The sequence below is a fragment of the Opisthocomus hoazin genome, chromosome 3 (genome assembly GCF_030867145.1).
Source record: "Opisthocomus hoazin isolate bOpiHoa1 chromosome 3, bOpiHoa1.hap1, whole genome shotgun sequence".
NCBI classification, from domain to species: Eukaryota; Metazoa; Chordata; class Aves; order Opisthocomiformes; family Opisthocomidae; genus Opisthocomus; species Opisthocomus hoazin.
The window spans coordinates 53,516,773-53,541,235 of record NC_134416.1 but is presented as its reverse complement, the minus strand read 5'-3'; the positions used below and the strand labels follow the sequence as shown (position 1 = coordinate 53,541,235).

General features: G+C 42.7%; 1 protein-coding gene across 1 annotated transcript in view; it reads left to right on the top strand.

The window, feature by feature from the left end:
• TAF4B (TATA-box binding protein associated factor 4b) overlaps positions 1 to 24,463 on the top strand; it is a 74,697-nt gene that overhangs the window by 5,966 nt on the left and 44,268 nt on the right. Inside the window, exons 2-7 of the mRNA XM_075415279.1 lie at positions 9,429 to 9,577; positions 10,331 to 10,435; positions 14,632 to 14,799; positions 14,911 to 15,033; positions 17,189 to 17,278; positions 20,982 to 21,560. Coding sequence (XP_075271394.1) covers positions 9,429 to 9,577; positions 10,331 to 10,435; positions 14,632 to 14,799; positions 14,911 to 15,033; positions 17,189 to 17,278; positions 20,982 to 21,560 — 1,214 coding nt within the window. The remainder of the gene's footprint in view (positions 1 to 9,428; positions 9,578 to 10,330; positions 10,436 to 14,631; positions 14,800 to 14,910; positions 15,034 to 17,188; positions 17,279 to 20,981; positions 21,561 to 24,463) is intronic.

Below are 24,463 nucleotides of genomic sequence, written 5' to 3'. Positions count from 1 at the left end.
GGTGGAGGCAGAGGAGAGGGCTTTGTTAGTACTGGCTGCTCCTAGGAGTTGCCTGGGAAGTCAGCGTTCCTTGTGTGGATGTCCAGGTTAGATTAACAAGTGGGTGAAACAGCATGCCCTGGTTGGCGTGACACCTGAAGACTCTCACTTGCAGTTGCCATCTTGTTCAGGTGGAGCTCTCAAAGCCAGGTCCAGCTGACTGCTTGGTGGTGTATGACTAGGCAGTCTGCTTGGGGCAGCTGATGGTGTGTGTTGAAGGGGTGTGTTCAGAACACCTTTGTATATGGCTTGTATGCTAGCAACTTGACAAATATCACACTGCTTTGGTGACAGTTTCCGTAATATCCACGTAGACAGAAGTTAGTGCTTCCATGAAGGTTTTTGCTGTCTTCTACAAGGATTTCTGTATGCTTTGTACCGCTTAGAGCAAGGTGATAATAAGTGTTAAAATCCAGTGTTAAGCCCTTGCTTGCCCTTCTGAAATTAGTGAAAATCCATCCGAGTGGTGAATATGTACTTTTAGAGGAAATTAAGTGGAATTCAGCATTCTGCTAGTCCCTATGTGAACACCAAGGAAATGAGTGTCCCATTGTGAAATTAATTTGGATTAATTGAGTTGATTCTGGTCTTATTTAGAGGAAACAGAGATTTAAAGGAGGCTGATCTTGTCCTTTATTAGAACTCTACCAAGATACCAGCTATGTGTTTTTAGCATCTCTTGGTTTAAAATTAAGATTTATAAAGTTTAACACTCTGTACGTCTCAGATTTCTCTGTAACAGCTTAATAGCTCACAGTGTTCTAGAAATGGTAAGTGCAGGGTATTGGCATACCTTCTGGTCCTTATAAAGCTGTGTGCTGTATATATGTGGCTGCAAAGTGCCAAGCATCTAACTTGCTATTTAAAGAATTTTGACTCTAGTGCATGCTAGGAGTACACAGCAAACTAGAAGAGGGTGTGATGTATAGGTTCAGTGCCTTTTTCAGTGCAGTGGGAATTGTCTTGAAAGTAAGGAAGTGTAACTTTGGCTCCTTTGAGGTAGTGTTTCACTGCCGTCAGCTGAGTCTTCTGCAAATACTTGAAGCTCCTTCATGAAGTAACTTGGGTCCTGGAGAACTCTTAAGTTGGATCATCTTGTATGTAGACAATTCTGGAGCTGTCTGATTACTCAGCTAGGAAAGTAACCCTGCCTCAAGTAGCAAAGTTGCAAACCACAGAGATGAGATGGGGAAATGCTGATGGGAAATGATCCCAGCTGCTGAAAGACGTGGCCCAAGGACAAGAGCTAGATGTTCTCAAGACATCAGAAAAGACTCCACCTTGTGGAACGCAGCGTTGGCCAGCAATCTCATATGTCTACCCACAATACAAACAAGAACTCTTCGGATTCAAGTGTAATAAATACACTTTGATTTCGAATAGAAACAGTAGTGCCATCTTGGAACTATGCCCAGAAAACATCTATGACCTGTCAGTTATTTACAGCCCCTCCAAGAATCAATGCCATGTCCAGATTTTCTTTAGATGGTTAGTATGATTATCTGTTGTTTGCTATAAATAAAAGGTATACTACCTTGCAACTGGATCAGTTATATTTTTGCACAAGAGTTTTACTATGTGTAAAATTGTGTGGCTATAAATGTATTCTCAAGTAATGAAGCTCAACTGTACATGCAGTCGAGGAAAACTCTTAGCTCTAAAACGTGGGCCTGTATTCTGTGAAAAGGCATCAGCGCTGTGGGGGCCCAGTTGCTAGTCTGTTAGATAGAGATATCCATCTGGGCACCAAAATGCACTGATGAGCAGCTAGCCTCCAACAGCTTGGATAAGACTGACTGATTAAGCAGCGTGTGAAACTTGGCTGCAGATGTTTGCATTTTTAGCACTTTGTGTCTAGTGCTGGAGGAGGGGAGGGAGAGGGGATGTTGTTTCAACTCCAGAAAGGTGCATGGTGTCCATTATTCCAGACTATTTGAAACCATAGGTTATCAAACTTGGCTACATCCTGCCTAGAAGAGATACCTTCATCCCTTTCCTGGCTCCCTGTGCTTGAAAAGGCTGTGCCTGTGCTGAGGGTCTCAGGAGCTGGTGCCCGCTGTTAGCGCAGAACATTGCTAGAGAAAGGTTGGCGTTACTGGAGGCTACAGCCATCGCTGGAACTGTACGCCCCATGAGCTGGTAGTGTGACGGAGTTGTGGGTGCGTGGTGGTTTGAAAAGCTGCTCACAGCAACCCAGGCAATCTGGGAATCATTAACGCTGGTGAAACAGTGCGATCAACTAGATGGTGATGTCTGTGAGAGGCTAGTCCTTGGCTTTGAAAAGGTGAGATGCGTTCAGACATCTGAGGCTGATGCAGCTTTAAAAATTGTAGGCCAGAGTCTGCAAGAATCTGCGGTGTGGTGTTTGTGCAGTTGGCAAAGATGCAATCAACTTCTTTAAAGAGCTTGTGGGTATAACATTGTATTGTATTTTATTTAGCCTGTCTGTATTCTGTTGTAGCATGAAAGAATGTTTGGATTACGCACTTTGAACTTTTCTCCTGATGTAGAAATTAATACCATATCTGTGGGCAAAACAAGGTGTCTTTCATTGGAACTCAAAATGGGGAATCTCATCGTGACATTGCGCTATCTACGTACCAGTCACTGGTCCTGGGCTGTTGCTACAAAGACCCATTAGTACAGAAACTTCCATGGAACAGCGGGAAGGGGCGCAGAGGGTGATTTCTGAGCTATGTAGTTATTTGGTTAGTGAAACGACATGTGAACAGAGTGAGTTGGTTGAGGGCCTGGGTATGTGGTGAATCGTTCTGGTTGCTGCCATTACAGTGTTGGTTATGGGTTGATGATTGCTGTATTCCTCTTGCATCAACTAAAATTGACTTCTAAAGGTTGGAATGATTTGTCGTGCAGAGTAAAATCCACAAAGAGCTTTGTGGATGTAGTGTACAAGCTGAACAACTCAACTTGACTCGTGAGGTATAGATGAGCCCTCTACCCTGCTTGTCTGGGAAAGCAAAGAGCAATCAGAGATGTTTTCCCAAGAAAAGCCCCAAACAGGCAATGTTTGTGGCTTCCCAGAAGATCTGTTGTCTGAAGTCAGTTGTATTTCGTTTAAGAATAGAAGTTAGAGCTCATCATTGGGAGCCTGTGGTGAGGTAACCTCGGGTGGCTGCCAGATGTTCATGGTAGCTTCATTCCTAAGACAGTAAGAAGCACAGCTAGATGTTGCCTCCAGATTGGGCTTGCATCTTTGTTTCTTCACCTTCAGTACAAAAATCTGCAGCAGACATCTGGGAAAACTCAAGTAGCAAGTGAGGGTCCCAGGGAGTAAGTAGTTCTCCTGCATGCACTACAGTTCATACTTTGTCTGAAAACATACAGCCCTGATGTATTAGAAGGGTTATGTAAGTCATGTAAAAGTTAAGGCACTTCAGTATCAGACTTACCTATCATGTCTTTTACAGTATTTTATTAAGACTTTCTGCCTCTTCAGCAGTCTTTTACAGCCAGTTGACAACATAACACACTTTGATATGATCATTGCCTGAATAGTCGATGTCTCACATAATGTCCTTCTGGGTCTTTCATATTCAGTCCTGTAATGTGGTTTTGTAACAGAAGTGACCTGTTCTGTGAGCCTCAATAAACAGGATTGAAGAAAAAATGCTTTTTTTTTGAAGGATGCCCTTAGAAAGAAAAAATACTTTCAAAGCTGTTGCATGGATTAGTAGTATTTGGTCTTTCATTTTCTGAATTTCGAGTCGTCCTAAATAGTGAGGCTAAGAAACTTAAAATTGACATTCTTTTCTAATTGTCATTCAGTCTCCTAAAACATCCCCTTTAAAGCTTGGTCTTATCATGTAACTGCCTTAAAAGCTATCCTGTTTTGAGTAGTTCAGTGAAAGAGTAAGATTTGTTTAGTAACAAAGAGCACTGAAACATTACTGCTGTTTTAAAACGTTTTTGTTCTTAAGCTGTTCACTTTACTGATATGGGGCCTGAAAGTCTCATTTAGGCATGTATTTGTAGTTGGTGTTAAAGTTAACTTTACAAAGGTTGGCAACATACCTGATGCAGGCACCTCTTGTTTCAAAATAAGCTAAACTTACCCTTCTTTGAAAGCGACTTTTGCAGCTTGTGTTCTCTTATTTAAATGAGTTTGGTCTAATGCATTTTGTTCTTGCTTGTATTTTATTTTAGGAGCAGGAGACTTATTTTTGTTTATTCATCTTGTTCTCCAGCTAGCAGTTCCGAAGAACTGTTGTGTTGGGAACCATGTAATTGAAGTGGTGGTGTAACCTGACAAGTTCAGCTTCCCATGTAACGCCACACGGTGTATCTCCACCAGAGCATGCCTGCTGGCTGGTTCATCTCAGGAAATTCCTTCTCGATGTTCTCCTTCAGAAACAGCCTCACACCTGTCTTACGTGGTAGAAATTTCATGGTGGAAGTTGCCCTTATGGTGGGATGTGTTTAGCATACATTGGTGTTCAGTGCTGCTGGATGAAACCCTAAGCTTCCGTTGGCACCACAACTTTGTTAATGACAATGTGGTTTCCTTAACGCTATTCCCTGAAATATAGTGAAGCTTATTCGGGGCTTGCTGGCCTTACGTGCAATGGCATGAACAGATCTCTGCCATGATCCCACAGCATCTTGTTCATGTCTCTGAGTTTTTGGTTCTCTGTCTGTAGTTACAATGAAGAGGTATCTGGAAGCTGCTCCTCCTGCTAGCCTGGGTTTCTTGATCCCTGGGTTGGATGCTAAACGCAGCTACAGCTTAGAAAATTTCAAGTGCATTACAACCAAGTACAGAAAAATCTACATTTCCTTGGCTGGTGGTGCTGGAACAGCAAAGAATTTACAGCAGAGGTATCTCGTATTGGAATAGCAGATGGAATTTTAATAGGAGGCCTCTGGTTTTGCATGGCAGGCACTGCTGGTGTGCCTGGGTAGAGGCTGTTGTGGGTGGTGGTTGCCTGAGCTTTGCAGGAGTGAGACCAGGTGCTCTTTCTGGAGGCATGGTTCTTTCAGCCCCTGTTCCAGGAGAAGGCGTGCCACTGGAGAGAAAGGGCACAGATCTCAATGAGACCTCTTCAAGGCGAGAAGCTGTAACGTGGCTGCTTCCATGTAGCTTTGGTTCCTTCCCTTGCAGCCTTCCTGCAGGACTGCAGCCAAAGGAAGGTGTGCAGGGAAGAAAGGACTGAAATAGATTTTTAACTGCCTTCTCTGGCAGTCAAGAAAAAGAAATAACTTTCCAAATGATGTTTTTTGTCAGGACAGGCAGAATATCTAGAGACAGAAGTCTCAATTCATTGTAAAGAGGGCTATTTGTTAATCTGTGAGAGACACCCAAGTCCTCCAGCGAAGCATGTGAGAACTAATCCCTGCTAGTAACTGGTCACTTGGGTTTTCTGCTTGTGATCTGAAAACAGGACCAGCCTTGTAGCCCCAAAAGGATTGTGTCTTACTCTTGCTATCAAAGTGCATGAGTGGTGAGAAAGTCTTTCCTGTTCTCCAAAACAACTTCAGTAAAACCGTCAAACTGTGTATCCTGTAAACACTGCTTTCTCGGAAAGGCTGCCCAAAGGAGGGCACCTTGGCGTTACAAAGATGCCTCGTTGCTGTTCAGTAACGACAGTTGGTGCTGATATTTTGGTCTGAGACTGCAGATATCTTTTCTGTTTTTAAATGCGATGCTGAGCGGTGTTAGCTGAAACTTCACTGTTTCGGCTGTTCAGAGGTTTCCCCCCCCCGTTTTCCCGTGGTCTTGCAATGACTGCAAGACCTGATCTGTTTTCATGTTTAGTTTTGCAAAAATTTGCCTTCTAGTGAATGTGAAAACAGCTCTTGATAAGAAATAGTATCTTCCCGCCCCCCCCCAAGTGAAGAATGTGCATTCTTGCACTTCTCTTCATGTCTGATAGTAGCATCTTGGTAGCTGCATGAGCCTGTTTATGTGATCTTTCTGTTGAGAACCTCAAGGTTACCATCACCTGCTGTTCCCTCATTTCACACTTGTGCAGCTGTATGTGGTGTATGAGGCTTCACGCATTGGTTGTGCGTGCTGTGGAACCTTTGCTTCTGGCAGAAGACACCTCCTGTGTTTCCTCTTGGAGCCTGCACTATTGACTTCAGTGTTGGATCGTTGCTTTTATTTCAAGGCAGAAAGAGAGCATCAAAAGATTGGGGGTATTTTTAAGTTGTGAAAAAGCATAAGTAAATTGCGGCAACCAGAAGTGAAAAATAAATGCCCTTCTCAACAGCTTTCAAACCGTTTCAGACAATCCACATGTCAGTTCACTGTCACTTCGCGACATTAGGTTGTAACTGCCCAAAACTGCGTGTTTCATGATTGAAGTGATGTCTTGTGGCTCTTCACTGTATGGATCTGTATGACAGCTATGACAGTCATTTCAAATTTGCCTTCAGTTTTATTTGTGCTAGCATCACGCATTTACAGTGTTAAGCCTACCAAAGCAGTAGCTAATAGACTACCATAATATTGGTTTTGGAGTTCTATTTTTGCTAGCCAACATGAAAAGGCTACCACCATATCGAAAATTCTGCCAAATGGAACAAATACAGGAAAATTAATGTTTGTTCCAAGTGGAACAAGTTCTTACCGTAACTTATATGGAAGTAAACAGGCATCATCTTAGTCATATGTTCCAATCCAGGCTATGACCACTGACTGGAGTGGCCTTAGCTAACTACTTATGTGGATGCTCTCACCAAGAATGAGCCTAAAGTTATTTTACAGTGTTTTCTAAAGTATGGATGTCCTTGTATTGACTAACCCTGTTACTAGCAGGAAAGTTGATTTATGTTTTGGGGTACAGTGCTGTTGGGATCATTGCAGTCAGGGTTATATGTAAAGGGACTACTGGGACTTGTCAATATTTGTGGTGGTTGGTTTTTGTGTACTTTTTTTTAGATATTAATGAATTTGCATATGGACTGTATTGTATTTGTATAAGCTTGCTAGCGGTGTTGCTCTTGAATTAATGTCCCATCATGTGGAGTCTGCTGAAAACTCTCCCCATTCAAGTGACTGGAGGATGGGATACTCTTCAGGCAGGGTCTTCATCTCTGGCAAATGCTGACTGAAACTTCGGAACAGCAGTGCAAAAAAACTCACCCCAACCCTGTAATTGAGTTGACTGGTAATGGTGATGTTTCTGATATGCAGTATGACTCGGGGAAGTAGAAATGGTGCTTCTGACAGTTTGGCTTGAAAAACAAATGTAATGAGTAGTGACAAAATCTCCCAAATACATGAACACAAAACACTTAATGCATCCAAATCTCTAAAGGAATTAAATTATAAATTTGTGTGCCTTTTCAAAGAGTAGAGCTAGCAATGGAATTAAGCAAGCTTAGAAAAGTCTGAAACCTCCAGTAGCAACACGTCTGTCATCCTGAGTTTAGGCCTAGAGCAGAGAGAAACGCTACTGCTATCAAAATGTGTGGTATCATCAGCTTACTCTCTTCCCCTAGAATCTGCATAAGCATGTGATGTGAACGAGGGAAAAAAATGCCCTTTTTTGACTGATGATGAATTGTATGCCATGAATCACTATCTAAATAAGATGTCATGAAAAGAAAATTAGAAATCTGAGATGTTTTCTATGATACCAGGTATGCAATGATTAAATTAAAGATCCATCTGTACCTATATATAATTATAGTCAAGACTTCAGTGGAGGAGGCGAAAGCTGATTTGTCAGATGGAGTAACAGTATTTTTCTGGATATACAGCTGTCTCGTGCATCTGCCCCGTCTAGTAAAGGCTGCTTGAGAAAGGAGGGAATCGCTCCAGATGCTCCTCTTGCAGTCTGTTTGTGTGCTGTGTAAATGGCAGTATGTTGATGTTACAGAATTTTATACCAAGTTTTGTGTTGTCTTGCAATATCCTCTTACGCTTTTAGATGTGGAGGATGAAAAGCTGTTTGTAAGCGTGTGGTTATAGCCTGATTTTTTTTATTTTTTTAACGAAACCCAACTCATGGAGCTTGTGGCTTTTGCTGTTGTATTCATTTAAACTCGGAGAGAAGCAGTGTTTTAGACTGTATTGTACAGCAATATTTTGACAGCTTCCAGACTAGGTAGTAAAAAGAGTGTTCTGTTGATGCAGGCTTGTTCTACACTGGGAAAGATTGTAAGCGTTCACAGACAATCTGTGATTCTTCAGATACTGGACAGTTTGCAAGACAGTTGAATGCAGCCCTCCAAAAATGTTGACGTACTGCTGTTTACGTATCTGGCGTTCTCCTGTATGTTCCCTGTTGCTTTTCTGTGGGAGGCCTCCACGAAGTGAGGTGTTTGGCAGCAGGGGGCTTGGTGGTGGGCAGAAGAGGTGAGGCTGGAGCCAGGAGCAGGGATCCAGCCGCCATTTTGCATTTGTGACCCTAGTGAAAGGCGTGGGTTTGCCAGAGCCAAGCCCCTAGGGGCTGGGCATGAGGAGGCGGCGGCATTGGTAGCTGAATGGTTTCCAAACATGGGGAAATGGGACTGCGTTGTGGCATCTGGCTGATTCTCCTCAGGGTGGTGTTCATTTGAAACCTCTAGTAAAAATACTCATTGTATGTTAGCTGTTTAATTGTTTGCCGTTTTAGCTAACAGGGTAGGAGGAAGGTGGTAGGAGTTAAATCGTGATGGGCTGACATTTCTGTAGGTTGGAAGGGGAAACATAAAAAAGCAAGGAAACAAGGCAGAAGAATCTCTTTCTTTTAGTTTCTTTCCCATTGGAATCTCCCTGTTTGGCTGCAAGCCACTTTGATTAAAACTGTGCATTTTAATGTTTTTGGACAGACCCTTGTGAGAGGGGCAGCTTCCGATGCCTGAGTGGCCTCGGCTTTCGTTGGAGACCGCTGCCCCTGACTGAGGCGGGGGGTCACGATAGGGGCAGGTGAACCGGTATTAGTCAGGTCTCAGTTCACACTCCAGGCTTCCTTTAAACCATGTCTTCACCTGTAAGTATGCGCCTAAATGTTCAGAAAGTGAAAATATATAGAGACGGTCAAGTCTGATAGTGAATTTTGCGGGTTGAGGAACTGCTTAAAGCAGTTACTTTTAGAGTAATCCCAGAGCATGTGTGAGGAGGATGTCTGTCTTCCTGATGTCCCAAATATCTTTTTTGACTCAGACGATGAACTGATTTGCAGCTTGCATCTTGTATGCACGTAGTGTTTCAATATGGCTGTCTAGTTAAGTTTTTCTCTAGACTTTAGGAATTGTTTTCTGTCATAAAATGCAGAATAAAGCTGATGTATACTGAGCTCTTACATTTCTTGGCAGCTGTTCCTTCGTGTAAGAAACTAAATATTATCTTATTAGTGTGGTCTAGCTACTTCTTCCACAGAAGCATAGGAAAGCCATAATATCGCTCAATTTCTAACAGTCTGAATGTTTTTCTCCAACAGGAACTGTTCTTATCAGAAGCAGTAGTGGCCAGCTAATGCTAGTATCTCAACAAGCAATAGCACGAGCACAGAGTCAGCCACAAAATAACACAAACGTGAGACCATCTGTACCGACCAGCACACCTACAATCAGAATATGTCCTGTACAGGTAACTTCCCTCATAGCTTTAATTTGACATAGCTGTATGTTATGTAGTTACAACAGGGTTTTCAATAAGTCATGGAGGGTTAAACAAGTGTTTGAATGCTTTCTGTACAGTGTGATGGTGTTTGGTTTTGCACATAAACGCCACTGTGCTTTGTTTTCTCAGTGTGCAAAAAAACTGCTAGCCATTATATATGGTATAGTTCGAATTAAGGAATTCCTCTGATGATGATGATGTAAAGGGTTCTAAGAAAAAAAACAATCCAAACCTAGAAAACATGCCTAAATGGTTACTGCTAGTAACTGCAACCTTGTGATGCTCTGGTGGGATACTTCTCTGAAGCCGAGGACCTTTCCCATGTCCCCAGGATATTCCTCCTCCACTGAGCCCTGCTGGCTTTTTGCTTCCATTTCTTGTAATGTGGTCAGCATGCAAGAGTAAGAGTGGGTACAAAAAAAGTAACCATCTGCATAGGTCTCGCCAACATGCTCATCCTTTAAGCATTTTGTTCTGATCAGGCATTGTGACTAAATATTGCTGAATCTCTTCTTCAGTATTAAAGCTGGTAGACAGATAGCTTTGAACAGTGTTTAAACTGTATGGGATACGTGACCGATGCCTATATTGTTTCTGTAAGAGTGGGTGTCTTGGTTTATATCAGACAAGTTAGTTCCTGCTAACTTCAGTGTCTGTTTTGTCATTGAGTTGTCTGACAACTGTTCTCTGCGTGTGCGTAATGTCTTTTTTTTTTTTAAGAACTCTGGCACCCAGTTACTAAAGAAAGAAGCAGCTACTCCTGTGAAAACATTATCTCAAACAACAAATGCTGCGGCTTCTGTTCAGCCACCTACTGTAATGCAGGTAGGTGGCAAGCTTTATAGTATGGAATAAGGACAAGTGACAGAGAAGTGAAGAAAATATGGATGCATTCTTGTTATTTCTAACTCTAATCTGGTTTTCAGTAAGTTTGGTAACTGTTGTCCTCACAGTAAATCCTTTCCTGAATTTCTTTTTTTGAAATGCATAAATTAATTATGCTTCTACCAGTTTGTGTGAGATCATCTTCTCTCACTACAGTAGAAAGCCCATGAACAATGGATAAAATAGTTCAGAGAGCCATTTCCAGCACTTTTATACCTTGTGACAGAGCTCCTTCAAGCTCTACCTGAAGCTTTTCTGGGAGATGGAGACCTACTAATGCTCTCTCCTGTTGGGGTCCCCGATTCCTTAGGGAAAAATGAAGTAAACACAAGATGTTGAGGGGAAAGTGAGCTGTCTGTACCAGTCAAGCTAGTTTTCATGTGTACAGTTTTTTCTCTTGTTAAAAACTAAAGGAAGGTCATAGCTGAAGACCTTTGTTCTCTAATTGGGCGGACAGATTCCACAGATACAACTGTAAATAGGCAGTGGTTGGAAATGCCTCATTATTTTTAGGCAGTGCTTTTGTCTTATTTCCTAGGTCTTATTTGTCTTTTTCCAGAGAAAAATTATGTAGGACTCTTCTGAAGAGGCTGTTGCCACTTGTAGAGTGTGAGACTTCTCCTGGATACAGTTCATCTTATGTACTTGGGGACCAGAGTTCTGGATAAGCACCTGTGAGGAAAAAACTGCTTCTTTCTGCAGCTAAAATACTCTGTCGTCAAACTGGAGGAGAAATGGGAAGAAATCTAGTTTGTACAGATCTTTTGTGAACAAGAGCTTGAAGGAGACTGGGCTGTAGTGGTTGACCAAGCACTCAGTAAATGAGCAGGATCAGTAATTCAAAAAAACGTGGACACATGTTCTTGACCTTGAGGGTGTTTGAAGGATTGGGGGATATATTTGCTGACAGTGGTAACTGACAGTCTGACTTACAAATTTGTCCTCCTGCTGTTCTTCTGTATCAGCAACTGAAAACTATTCATAGCTCTGTGTTTTTTCTCTTCCTTCTCACTGCAGATAAATAATGGTGGGGCTGAAGGGGAAAACCCAGAGGCCTCTCTTAATACATTTTCTGTTTTGCTTAGAATGGAAACAGCATATGCTTCATGTCTAAGAACAATAGCAGGTATTCCTTACCCCCTTTTATTTTGGAATACTAGCTTGCAAGTCATGTGCTTGTGTTCTCTTTATATCTTTAGGATATAAAGTGGTAGTCATCTGCTATACTACTCTTGCACTGGGTAGAAGAGGTGAAGGCAAAGATTTCTTCCATCTGATGGATGAAGCTGCTTGCATCCTCACACTCTCATGTGGATAAACATGGAGATTCATCATGCTATTAACTTTTCCTTTTTTAACTTACATCTGTCTTTGATTTGGCTCTTCTGTACTTTCTTAGTTCAGTTTTGATATAATCAGTTCAACTTGTGTTCTGAGATGTTTAAAGAGGTAGACATGGAGTATTTTTTATAAGCTGTGTTTTTTTGCCTTGTAGAATCTTGAACACTTCTAATGAACTGTAAGGGCTGGATGTAAACAGCAGGAACAATGACTTTAGGAAAAAATATTAGTGCTCTTTGGTTTGGAGCAATGTCCTTGGAGCCCCTCTGTTTTGCAGAGAATTACAAAGCTTTGCTGTACCAGTTCCTCATACGATAAAGGCTGAAGAGGTGCAATATGGATACATCCTGCCATCTCAGGGCCACTCCACTCCTCACCCTGGGGTGGACAAGAGAGGAGTGCTGACAAGGGAGTCCATATGTAAGGGCTTGGGTCTGCTTTCCTTGGCAGCGGTTAATTCACCAGTCCTGAGAGAACTTGCGGTTGTTAGTCTTGACAGTTTTTTGAAGTCGCAGGAGAGGAGTGTTGGTGTGGAAATATGATGTCATCACAAAAAGTGTGAGACTGTGGTGAGGAAATAATCCTTGGCTTAGTTGTGTATCTCCTATCCTGTGATAAGTACAGCTTGGAACACTACTATCTGCAAAACTCTCGCTAGTTACTGACTCCAGGATTATTCTCCTCATCTACAAAAATATTTCTGTTTGTTGTCATCCCTGAATGCTTAAGCTCTGAGGTTAGACAAAACACCTGCACATTTGTATTTTTTTACCTTCTTCCCAGATGGGGTAACTGAAGCTGCAAAGTATCTAATTAGCATCATGCTGGGGCACTTTCATTTAGATGCAGAGCACTTCTCTTGAAATGACTTCAAAATATGCAGGATTAGTGCCATTTTTTTGTGGTGACTGTTTCTCTGTTGCTTGAAGTGAGAATGAGAATTGTCAGTAGTGAAAAAGGTTGAGGGCAGATGACAGAAGTTAATTCCCATATATTTGTCTTCCTGGGAAAAGCGTCCAGCAGCCTTCCTGTTGTTCCCTCCCTTGCCTGATAAAATGCCGTTCTGGCCTTGACGTGTAGACACGCTGGAATTTGCAAGAGATCAGCTCCCGCAAACCTCACGTTTTCGGCTTTTAAAAGCCCAGGGCATTGCAGCTTGACAGATCTGCACTCTGTCCCCTTCCGTCTTCCTCCCGTCCATCTGTTTGTGGGATTCGCATGCCCAGTTTGCCTCCCTGTGGTCTTAGAGCTGTTGAGCCTCATCCTTGGAAGAGGCAGCAGTGGTGGCAAAGATCCTGCAGAGAGCCGTTAAAGTGTTACCAACAGTGGGAGCCTAAGCTGGAAAGCTTTCTGGTAGCTGCCTGCTTCTTTCATGCCAAGCTGGCTGTAGCTTGGGGAGGAAAGGGGGCACCCACTTGGGGAAAAAAAATGATTTATAAATACATGACAAAAGTGACAGTGTTTCGCTTTAGCTTGAAATGTTCGTTCATTAATTTTCCCTATCCTGAAAGACTTAAAAGCCCTTTGATATTCTACATGGTGTCTGTCCAACTCTGATTAGTTCTTGTTTTATTCATGGTAGGGTAAGTTGAGCTCTTATGCTACTGTCTTATTGTTAATGCAATTAGCACGTATTAATTTGTGATTGCTGGAGTAAACCATGATGTTTAAGTGTGTTAAGAGTCAGTGAAAGCAACTATGTTGCACAGATCAGAACCTAGGATTTGGCCTACAAAACCAGACTTTCCCTTTCTTTTGAGAGGTTTGGAGGAAAAACAGCACCCAACTTCAGGTTTCAAATGCTAACCTGAAACTCTTGTTTTTCTGTAACCTACAGGTTCAATCTGATTTTTTAGTTTTCAAGTTGAGAAATCGGAAGTAATGGGTTTTGTAGAGGCAAAGTCTTTTACTCATATTGTATTCTGTTGTAGAACTATGTGAGGTTTTTTCTTTTTTTTTTTTTCTTCTTTAAAATCTGAAGTAGAAATACTACGTTTGGTAGGTTTTCCTCTGGAAACTACTGTTTAGAGTGGCTTGCAAAGGAAAGAGGCAATTGTGTTCTTATTTTTTTCCTGAACCTTCATTACTCTCCTGTTGCTGGAGCTTCTGAATCTTTTGGTAAATTCTAAAGAGATTTTTAAAAGAGGTCTTACAGTAACTGAAATTTGTGAGGGCTTGTGTTCTGGGCAGAGGAGAGAGAGATCCAACTTGCTGCTCACAAGGAAAAGGCAGGAAGAACTTGTCAGGTGCATTTGCCCAGCTGGCTGCTGCTGCTGTCATGTACACGGCCTTCCAAAATGGAAGTTTTTTTTACTGCATGTGTGATGGGAAGAGTAAGGGATATTGCAGTTGCAGGAGGAGCTGCAGGAGAAGAAAGGAAGATAAATAATCGCTTAAGGATGTATTTATCTTCAGAGCAGTATTGGCTGGCTTAGCATTGTCCAAAGTTCATTAGTCTTAGACTGTAGGAGCCTGGCAAAGTTAATCTATTGATTTCTTCAAGACAACTTTACCTTTCTCTCTTCACTTGAAGTTGCAGGCAGTGCTTCAGTCTGGGTGAGCCTTTGTTGCTTCTTGCCCTTGATTTGAAAACAGAAATGCGGCTGTGAGGGTTCTGTCACTCTATTAAATAGAGCCTCTCAAAGCATAGGAATCCAAACTTTAAAAACAAATATAAGTAATTTATTTATATTTTAAAATAAGTGTGGAGTGAGGGTGCTACCTTGTATGCTAGCAGAATGCTGTGTGTTTGTCACGTTGGTCTTTGGTTAAAAAGTGTTAATTTTTCTTTTCAGCCAGCAGCTGCAACAGCTAGTGTTACTACAGTTACTGCTGTAAAGCCTTTGAGTACTGGAACACCTGTAAAACTTCCAGTTACAGGACCACCTGCACAAGCTATCTCCCAAAAGGCAGTCTCTGTGAAAGCAGAGGGCACAACAGTGGCAGAGACCAGTGCTTCTACAGTAAGGGGGAAAAAAAAAATGTTTTTAATTAAAAATTAACATTCTCTGTATTCATCAGAGGTTGGAGAGCCGATGCAACATCTAACAGTCTTCTCTTTGTTTCTGCGTTAGGAGATGTTAGAGAATGTGAAGAAATGCAAGAATTTTCTTGCCACGCTAATAAAACTGGCATCTAGTGGACCTCAAGCCCCCGAGATGGGGCAGAATGTGAAGAATCTGGTGCAAAATCTACTGGTGAGACTTCTTCAAAAACAAAGTGTATCATTTGTGTATCATTTTTGACATTGACTTCATCATAGTTTTGTTCCCTTATCTCTTTTTTTTTAAACAGCTGAAGAGTTGGGTTTGTGGCTGAGTACATCTGAACCTCTTTAAGTCTTACATCATAACTCTTATTTTTAGCTGGATCCCATGCTGGATTTTTCCCCCATGACATTTCTCTTCTATGCACACAGGTGACTGACAGCAGGAGGAGCTCATAGTATTAACACAGCTTCTGGGTCTGAGCTGCTTTTTTTTTCATGTTAGTGTAGTTTTGAGTCCTCAATGGCAAGAGTATTACTGTGGAGGTTGTAGTGCAGTGCTAAGTCCATACTACTGTGTTACTGCAGGACAGAAATGACTTACAGGTTCAGTGAAGCTCCAGTGGAACAAGTATGTCTTTAGACAAAGGGATGAAGAAAATAGTGTGCCATCCTCTTTCTCCTTCCAAGTGGCTTCTGTATGCCACTTTGTGCTGTACCCCAGCACAGCTGGGTTTTGGTAATGATTTCTCCTGCCGCTTCTTGTCTTGGCATTTGACCGCTGCTGCTGTTCTGTTGTTCCACTGTAGCAGAAGGCTGTGGGCTGGTGGAGAGGGATGGGTTTGCTAGTGGTACCAAAGGACTTTTCAGTCTAGAAAAGCGTGGCAGTTGGAGTCGTAATTTTGGAGAGCAGATTGTTTTTTAAGATGCAGCCTTGCAAAACTGTTGGATTCCTCCTCTTCCACTGCGTTTGTGTCCCTGCTGGACCATGCATCTTGGTTCTGCAGGAAAATACTAGAATTGTTCTTTCTTGTGCTTACAGTACTTTATTTTTTTTTTTTAAGAACAGTTGTTACCAGACATTAATACATCATTTAACTGTGCATTAGTTTGCTTTATGTAATATGTTAAAAACGCTGCTGTTCTGCCATTCAGTGTGTGTGTACGATGTAAATACAAAGTAAATTAATGTTTCATATGCATGAGGGAAATGAGTAAATGGCAGCTGTGAAGTAAAATGGTCCTTAAGGCAGCATCTTATGAAGTGGGTGTCAAGAGCTGTATATGCACTGAGATGTAGCGTGCCAAAGCACAGCATCTGCATCAATCAGTGAGACCTTGGTGACCTGTATCCACAGCTCAGTGAGACCTAACAGGCAGCAGATCAAATGACTGGATAGGAGAGGTACTGTAAGTTCTGTTTGTCTGTCAGTATACGGTCCTTAAACCCCCTGCTCTGGTCATGTAGCTCCTTGGAAGGGTTGTTCCGAAGGAGAACATGGGCAAGAGGAGTCTCTCAGCAGAGACATACGTAGGTGCTGGGGTCCTTCTGCCTTGTGTGTCTCTACCTTCTTGGAGGAGGTAACATTCTTGGTGACTCTGTGGCAGGGTCTCACTCGGGAGGGTGAGGAAGGGCAGCAGTGTCTGTCACCACCCTAGCCCTGTCATAGTGGCGCTGAAGTAGTGAGTGAGGGGTGTGGGAAGTCTGCTGCAGCTTCCTAACCCTCCCAAGCCCTCGAGTCGGATGTTTGTGTTGGAGCAGAGTGGAAAGTGTTAAGAAAGCAGACGATACTCTGCAAGCCAGAGGACTGTCACCATAGTGGTATGCAGAAGTAATGTTCTGATGTTCAGTTTCTCTTGCTTTTGAAAGACTATGTTAAGTATTCTGCTTTATTATGCTATGATGCATTAGACTAGAATTGTCTTGCAAAAACTACAGAGTTGTCTTTTGTCTCTGGTCTCTTTAAATTGATCTTTATGCAGATAAACTACTTCTACACCGAAAAAGTACTCCGGGGTGGATTTTAACTATTTCTTCATAACAATGAGGTACTCATTGCTACTCAGCCCTACTTACAAACTTGTTTCTGTCACTTCACTTCGGTGAGGTGTTTGAACAAGTATCCGCAAGTGTTACCTGCCTGGAGTTGAAGAAAGTAATTGAATTTGATAATACTGTATCTAAATTATAAGAACATTCTACCCTAAAACCTTTTGATTAAAAGCATAAGAGGAAAAACCATTTCAGTATTGACATTGAACAATTCCACAATGATGTAAATTTCCATGAATTTTTGATAGACCTGGGAAAAAAATACCGTAGACTCATAGTCTAACTTATGATTGTAATTATACTTTCCTCTTAGGAAGCAAAAATTGAACCAGAAGAATTTACAAAAAAGCTATACATAGAACTCAAGTCGTCTCCACAACCGTATTTAGTTCCTTTTCTCAAGGTAAGTGTCTGATTGTGGATGTATAGTATTTACTGCGGAGAGGAAGGAGGACCAGAAAAGGAAAGAACAGAGTCAGAGCATTCAAAGAGGTATTTGCTCAGGTCAGTTGAGGAAATGGTGCTTCACCTAGCCCTGTGTGACTGTTGCTCTTGGAAAGACAATTTTTGAGGGGAGGGGAGGATTGCAGAGGAGTAATTTATGCTGTGTTCTTAAATTGGAAAGTAATTACGCTCTGGTCATGAGTGGAGACTAATGTTTTGGAAGCTGGTGCATCTACAGTAGAGCAGCTATACGAAGACAACCTTTTACTTTCTCCTCAAAACTGTAGCTATACTAAATTCTAATACAGAAGACTGACAACAGAGGCTGTGCACAGCTGAGGCAGCATTTAAGCATAGAGAATCCACATAAAGCTAGTATTCGTGTGTCTGCTGTTCGTGTTTAACTGGAGGCAGAAAAAAACCCCATCCCTGTCTCCAGAGTCTGACAGGATTGCTACAACTGAGGAAGAGTAACCCAGGATAACTCTACCTACATTCAAGCAAGTAATCATACAAACAGAAAAAAAATCTGGTCTTTTTAAATCATATGGTAGAATGGGGTTTATTAACAATCAAAACAAAAATGAACATCTTTGTATAGAAAGCGTTGAATTCCAGTGGAAGCATGGTTATGTTTAGTTGCAATGCACATAGTATTCTTAGACTTGACAGATCTGTACTTTTGCTTGCCATTCACTATAGGCGTGGTTGAGAATCAAGGAAGAATAAGTTCAGTGCTGAAGCTGGAACAGAGGTTTTCTGGAATATGTCTACTCAGTGTTTGATAGCATGTATAGCAATGCATGTAATAATGTTGATAGTACTTCAGATGGCTGATGTTAATCTGGTAAAGTGTGGGATGAGTATTTTTGTTACAGTGGCAGCCTTTAAATGCTTTGCTAGGAAGTTTGCTAGGAGTCTAGAAGACTGCAGTCTTTTCTGCAGGGCTTGATATAAAATTTTCATATTGGTTACTTTCTTATTCTCTGTTTAATTCCCTGGAGGTTTCTTAAAAGCCCATGCAAAAGCTTTAAAAAAAAAAAAATAGAATCATTAAGGTTGGAAAAGACCTCGAAGATCATAAAGTCCAACCGTCAACCCAACACCACCATGCCTACTAAATCATATTCCAAAGTGCCACATCTACACATTTTTTGAACACCTCCAGGGACAGTGACTCCACCACCTCTGTGGGCAGCCTATTCCAATGCCTGACCACTCTTTCAGTAAAGAAATTTTTCCTAATATCCAATCTAAATCTCCCCTGATGCAACTTGAGGTCGCTGCCTCTTGTCCTATCACTAGTTACTTGGGAGAAGAGACCAACACCTGCCTCACTACAACCTCCTTTCAGGTAGTTGTAGAGAGCAATAAGGTCCCCCCTCAGCCTCCTCTTCTCCAGACTGAACAGCCCCAGTTCCCTCAGCTGCTCCTCATGAGACTTGTTCTCCAGACCCTTTGCCAGCTGTGTTGCCGTGATAGCTCAGCACCTTGGTGCATCCAGTGTAGCCCTGGCTGTAGAAGGCCCAGGCTGTGAATGCAGGATCAGTGTGACTGGCAGAGGCTTTGTGTGAGCTGCGTGGAGTCTCAGCAGAGGTCTACTAGCTGCCAGGGCAGGTTGGGCTTCAGAAGCAGCTGATGAGCCCCACTGGACGTGGGCTGGCTGTGTGTGTGTGGGGCTGGCTCAGGTGCCCCTGCACCCAAAACAGTGTGAGTGAACCTCAGTGGCTTTGCGCAGACCCAGCTGAAGTCTGGCATGGCTAGACCTCGTCTGGGGCTCGTGAGCCATGGGCCAGTCCGTGCAGAGGAGCTGAGCTGAGAGCTAACGCCTCTACCCCTTCGGGTAAACCCCGCGAGGGTTTCCTAGCTCAGGCACAGCACAGTCCTCCTGCGCTGGTGGAGGTGCTTGGCCCAAGTTCACAAGCTGTCCCACAAAGCGGAGAGCTGCTACGTGTGGTGCACAGACCTAGGGGCAGTTCCACAGGAATTAAGTTGGGTTCATCAGCGTGGGGCAGACCCTCACCCATCACAGCAGAGCTGTTGCCCAGTTCTCCTGCGGTGTGCTCCAGGTGCTGGTATCATTTAGGCTTTTCTATTTTGGGCAGTATCCGTACGCCGTAATACTTGGCAGGATGCTCTCACCCGGTTGTACTCTGTATGAACAATGAAGTACTGGTAGTGACTTCAAAAACTTTGACCATGACAGTGACTAAACAGTGCTAGCTGACTGTAACATTACCATCCTTTAAAACACCTTGCACCCTGATTGCTTTTTTTCTGAAATACTTTAAGGATGTGTAGTTGATAACAGACCAGACTTAACTGGTGTGTAATGCTGAGCATCTGTGACAGCACTGAGTGCTACATGGAAGGTGACTTCAGGAGCACTGCTCTAAGGTGCCATGAGGATCGGTGCTGGCCTGGCTTGCTGGGGAAACGCTTGCAGCTCGAGTCCAGAAAGAAATGCGATATGGTTTATTCCCAACTGACTTTCAGCTAGTGAAGTGAAATTTTAGGGAGAACTCGGTGGAGTTGTCTTTTGTCTTTGAGCTGCGAGCTTTTGATGAAGTTGTAGCACATGTTTTGTTTTGTCTGTTCCAATACATGGAAAAGTGCAGTGACTTTGGCCATAAAGCCTGCTTGATTTTCAGATCTGTTCTGGATGCTTTTGGTAAATAAACTGTATCAGGAGCAGGAGGAAAGCTGAGCATGCTGTTAAAAGAAAACGAAGTGAACGTTAAAGATAGGTGTGCCACAGAAAGTCCAGGTGTGCAAACAATTTGTTCACTCGGTATGTTAGCATGTGAGACAACATGTTTCTTTTGCATGAAGCCCAGAGGAACAGCACTGCGCTGGTGACTCTTACAAAGAGTTTAAAAACTGTTGGGGGGAAGTTTTGTGAGAATATGCAGTTAGCTGCAGAACTGATTTCCCCTGGTTCTGAGCCATAACAGATTGTAAATAGTCAAGGAGAAAAATCTGTAGAGAGCTTGAAGATTATTCTGTCCATTAACCTTCTCAAACATAGCTGCAGTAAAAATGAGGTGTTGTCAGATACATTTACTAATGTTTTCCTGTTGCAGAGAACTATCTGGCTTAAGTTGTGCTGCTGCAGCTATACAGGCATTATTAAAGTGGTATCCCCCCCTAGTGTAGATACAGCTGTATTGGAATGGAAGTGCTCGTATCTTCAGAGTTTATTTCTGACTTTTTTGGATAATTTGTAGTTCTATTAGACGAGCTCCTTGGAATAAACACAGCTGTTATAATATAGCAGGTTTTTTTGGCAAAACAGGTTTTTTTGGGGTGGTAAAACAGTTAAAATGGTCTCTTTCTAGAACACAAATTTCAAATTGAAAAATCTAAACAAAAGAACGAAGTTGTGGGTGAGGTTCCCTGTAGACGGGATGTGCTACGTGCAGTGAAGCCGTGGTGACTGACCTTTGCTCAGCCTGTGTTGGCTATTCTTGTGGTCTTCGCTGAGCAGTATCGTCATCACTTTAAGGGTGCCTGAATTCTAGCAAAGTTGTTTGGTGTTAGCAGTTTATTGTCTCAAGAAAAATTAAATTGGAACATGACGAAGAAGACTCAGTTGCTAATGTATCAGTATTGTGGAAGATTCTGCTGATGTTACGTCTGGTGTTTTTTTGTTTTTCTTCTAGAAAAGCATGCTTGCCTTACGGCAGCTCATGCCCAATGCTCAGAGCTTTATCCAGCAGTGTATGCAGCAGCCAGCTCCAACCCAAGAAGCTGTTTCCACTTGTACCTCTGCAGCACCAGCTCTTTCAATAGCAGTGGCAACCTCGGCTGTAGCAACAACTTCTCTTCCAGTTGTAAAACCAGTGTCTGCGTCTGTAACAGTCACAGCCTCTCCGGTTATAAAGCCAGTCCTTGTCAGTGCGTCGACGACAGCTTCTCTGCAGACGGTGAGGCCGGTTCCTGCCTCTGCAGTGGTGACAGCATCTCTTCGTCCTGCCACTTCAGCCCTCACCACAACAGTAGCAACGTCAGGGCTGACTGCTATCCAAACTGTCAAGCCAGTCTTCACCTCTGCGGTAGTAGCATCTTCTCTCCAGTCTGCAAAGCCACTGCTGGTCTCCACAGTGGCACCTTCAGCAACAACCCCTCTCCACCCTCTGAAACCAGTCATTGGAACCCCAATCAGTATTAAAATCTCGCAGCCGAACTCCATCGTTGGGCAGTCAGTGGGTGCTCAGCAGGTGGTTAAAGTGAAACAGTTGGTAAGATGAATTTCTCTGCTTCTCTGTTTCTCTGTAACAGGGCTTCTTTACTCTTACCGTTTTGTAAAGAGGATACCAGTTTGGATCTGTGGTCTTTGTTTTTTTAACATATGAAGCTAGTCTATCAAGACCTAATCAGTTATGTTTGTCGTAGTTAGGAATGTTAAGCCCTTGCAGAAAAGGTGAATCTAAATCCGAGCTGTAAGCTTGGTCTCTTGCAAGACACCGTTCAACCAGACTGAACATCCAGCTTGAGACACAGGGGAACAGGAGTTCAGACCTTTGCTGTGCATGCAGCCAGGCCAGGTTGGAATCTGAAAGAAAAGGCAAGAAATGCTAGTGTCAGAAACAGAAACTGCTGATGGGATGCTTATGTTAATTACTATTAGATGCCCTGTTAGGGCTGTGCCTCACCTAGCCACCAGGGATTCCAGTCTCTCTACCTTGGGAGTTCCTGCCCTGGATACTTTGCAGGCACGGGTGGCGTGATGATATTTAGTGATACATTAACTGAAACCTACAAACTAACTCAAGGAGCTTTTCGGAGCAAAGTTCTGACCTCCAAATTTACGAAGACATGTTAATTACAAAGTCATCCAAAAGTGAGCTTTTTCTGTCGGGCCTCATTAGCTAACAAATTCCAGGAGGAATAAATGTCTTATTAAAACAGTACCCTCAAAAGCCATGTGTTAACATTTTTTTCTTGGCACAGGTTAACTTCCTGCTAATGTTAATGTTAAATACCAGCAAACTGTGAGTCACAGGTATACCTGAAAGAGCAACGTTGTGAAATATGTTAGGTTTGGTTTATGGGTGTTTGAGATACTGAGGAGTATGCTGTCTGACTGGTCTACCTGAAAATAATGTTCTCAAGTGTTTTGAGAGAATAGTCTCCCTTTGGCAGATAAAGAACTTGATTCTTCAATAGGACTTGCTTGTAAAGATTTTTTCCTTAAGAAGAGGGGAAAGCATTAGACTTCCTATGAAGCCAGATTTACTTTCCACAGGTGTAGTAGGGCATCCAGTGTGTGGATTTCCTTTGTAGTTTGTTTAGTGTGTATACTTTATTTAACAGTATTCAGACCCTTGAAATGTTTGGGTTTTTTTGATTTTCTTTCTTTCGAAGTGCATAAGGTGGATGTAATACAAGAATCCTGCATTCTAAATAAAGAGCTTATGCTACCAGCTTTTCACTTTTTCAGATTTGCTTAAAAAGAACAAAGCAGTCAACTATATGGAGGGGGTGAAGGGTCGCTTTTATGAGTGGGTTTGTTTTAAAAACAGTTATGAAGCATATGCACTAACAGTCTTCGATAGTAGTAGCTAAAGCCAAATTGGAAAAGGAGTTGATACTCTTACTGTCTGTAAGGACTAAATCTGAAATTTCAGCCAGAAGAAAATGAGGGCTTCTGAGGTTGTACAAGGGGTGGAGAACAGTTTGTTGGCTACACAGCAAGCCATGTAATCCAGGGGAAAGGCTGACCATCTGTACAAATAGACAAGGAAGCTTAACTCTACACTGGGGACTCGAAGCACTTGTTGAGTATGATATTGGTGAACTCAAGAAATGACTTCTGCCTCCTTTCCTACTGCTCTATGGCAGCCTGTTGAGATTGCTTTTCTGCACTGTGCCTTACAAGCATTGAATTTCATGCAAAACATGTTTTTATCCTTATTTGGGTAGATCTCAGGCACAGTGATGAAAATACTTGCTCTTCAAAATACTTACTTAGTTTTGGTCTTGCCAGTTGAAGGACTGAGTTGACCGCTTCGCAGCTTAGCCGTTATCAGGAGCTTGGTGTTAGTTCAGACAACCTATTAGTGCAAACAGCAAGTTAGTAGAAGCGGCTGCATCTTCTAGGGCTTCCCTGGTGCATTTCCTCGAAAGGACAGAGGGTCTGTTTTCCTCCCACAAGAAAACAAATCTGGACCTCCCCTCCCTAAACAGAAGGGTCCTGCTGCCAGCTGAAAGGAAGCAAATGCCAGCTGTGCAAATCTGTCCATACAATGCTGCCAGCAATTTCTTTCCCTTTCCAGCCTGCAGGATTGTCTGATGCCATACACTCCCTCTGCATGCCCATTTCTAATTTAGGTCTCTTGCGCTTGGGAATGTAAAGCGAACTTTCATGTGCCAGCTTCAGTGTAATGTTGGTGCTGCTTAAGAATGAAGCACTGCAGTATTTCAGTATCAAAACTGTGACCGGAGTGCTGCAACGTGTAACTCTCTTCTGTGGCATGATTCTTGAAACTCTGGGTTTGTGTGGTGGGCACCGAGGGACCTGTTCTGCAGGGTTGCTACTGGAGCTGGTCACACATCTGGGCTGAGAGCTGCATGTTGGTCAAGGTTCCCCCTCCCAGTGACTTTCCCAAGACAGCCTCATTTAAGGGCATTGGCATGCACAGAAGTTTCATCTTGGAAGGAAAGCTTGTCTTGCTGTAGTGTTGCTTTGTCTCTTGTTAGAGCACAATAAATGAAAATTTGCCTTACCAACCACTGACTTCCAATGGTGAGAAAGCTGCTTGCGACAACTTCATGTTAAGCATGAAGAGCAAAAGTTTTATGGTGTAGTCCCCACAGTTACCAGTGAGATGTGCTCCTTGGACATTGCCAGTGATTGAAGCAAGGAGTGAAGTACTTGTGCTGTTCCAACCCCTTGTTCTTAGTGAGGAGTTGTTCATGTCGAGTCCCCTCGGAGCTGAGCTTTCTTGAGCAGAGAATCTCCTCTGTTATTTTTCAAGAGGTTTTTTTGTCTTGGATGTGTGCTTTTGCATTCAGCTGGTGAACAATACTGCTTGTAGTGTGTGGTGATACCTTACCATCTCTCTGCTGATCTCCGAACTTTGCTTTATGAATACAAAGCAGGTTCAAGTAAGGCTAGTCAAAGACTCTCCAGGCAGCTGTC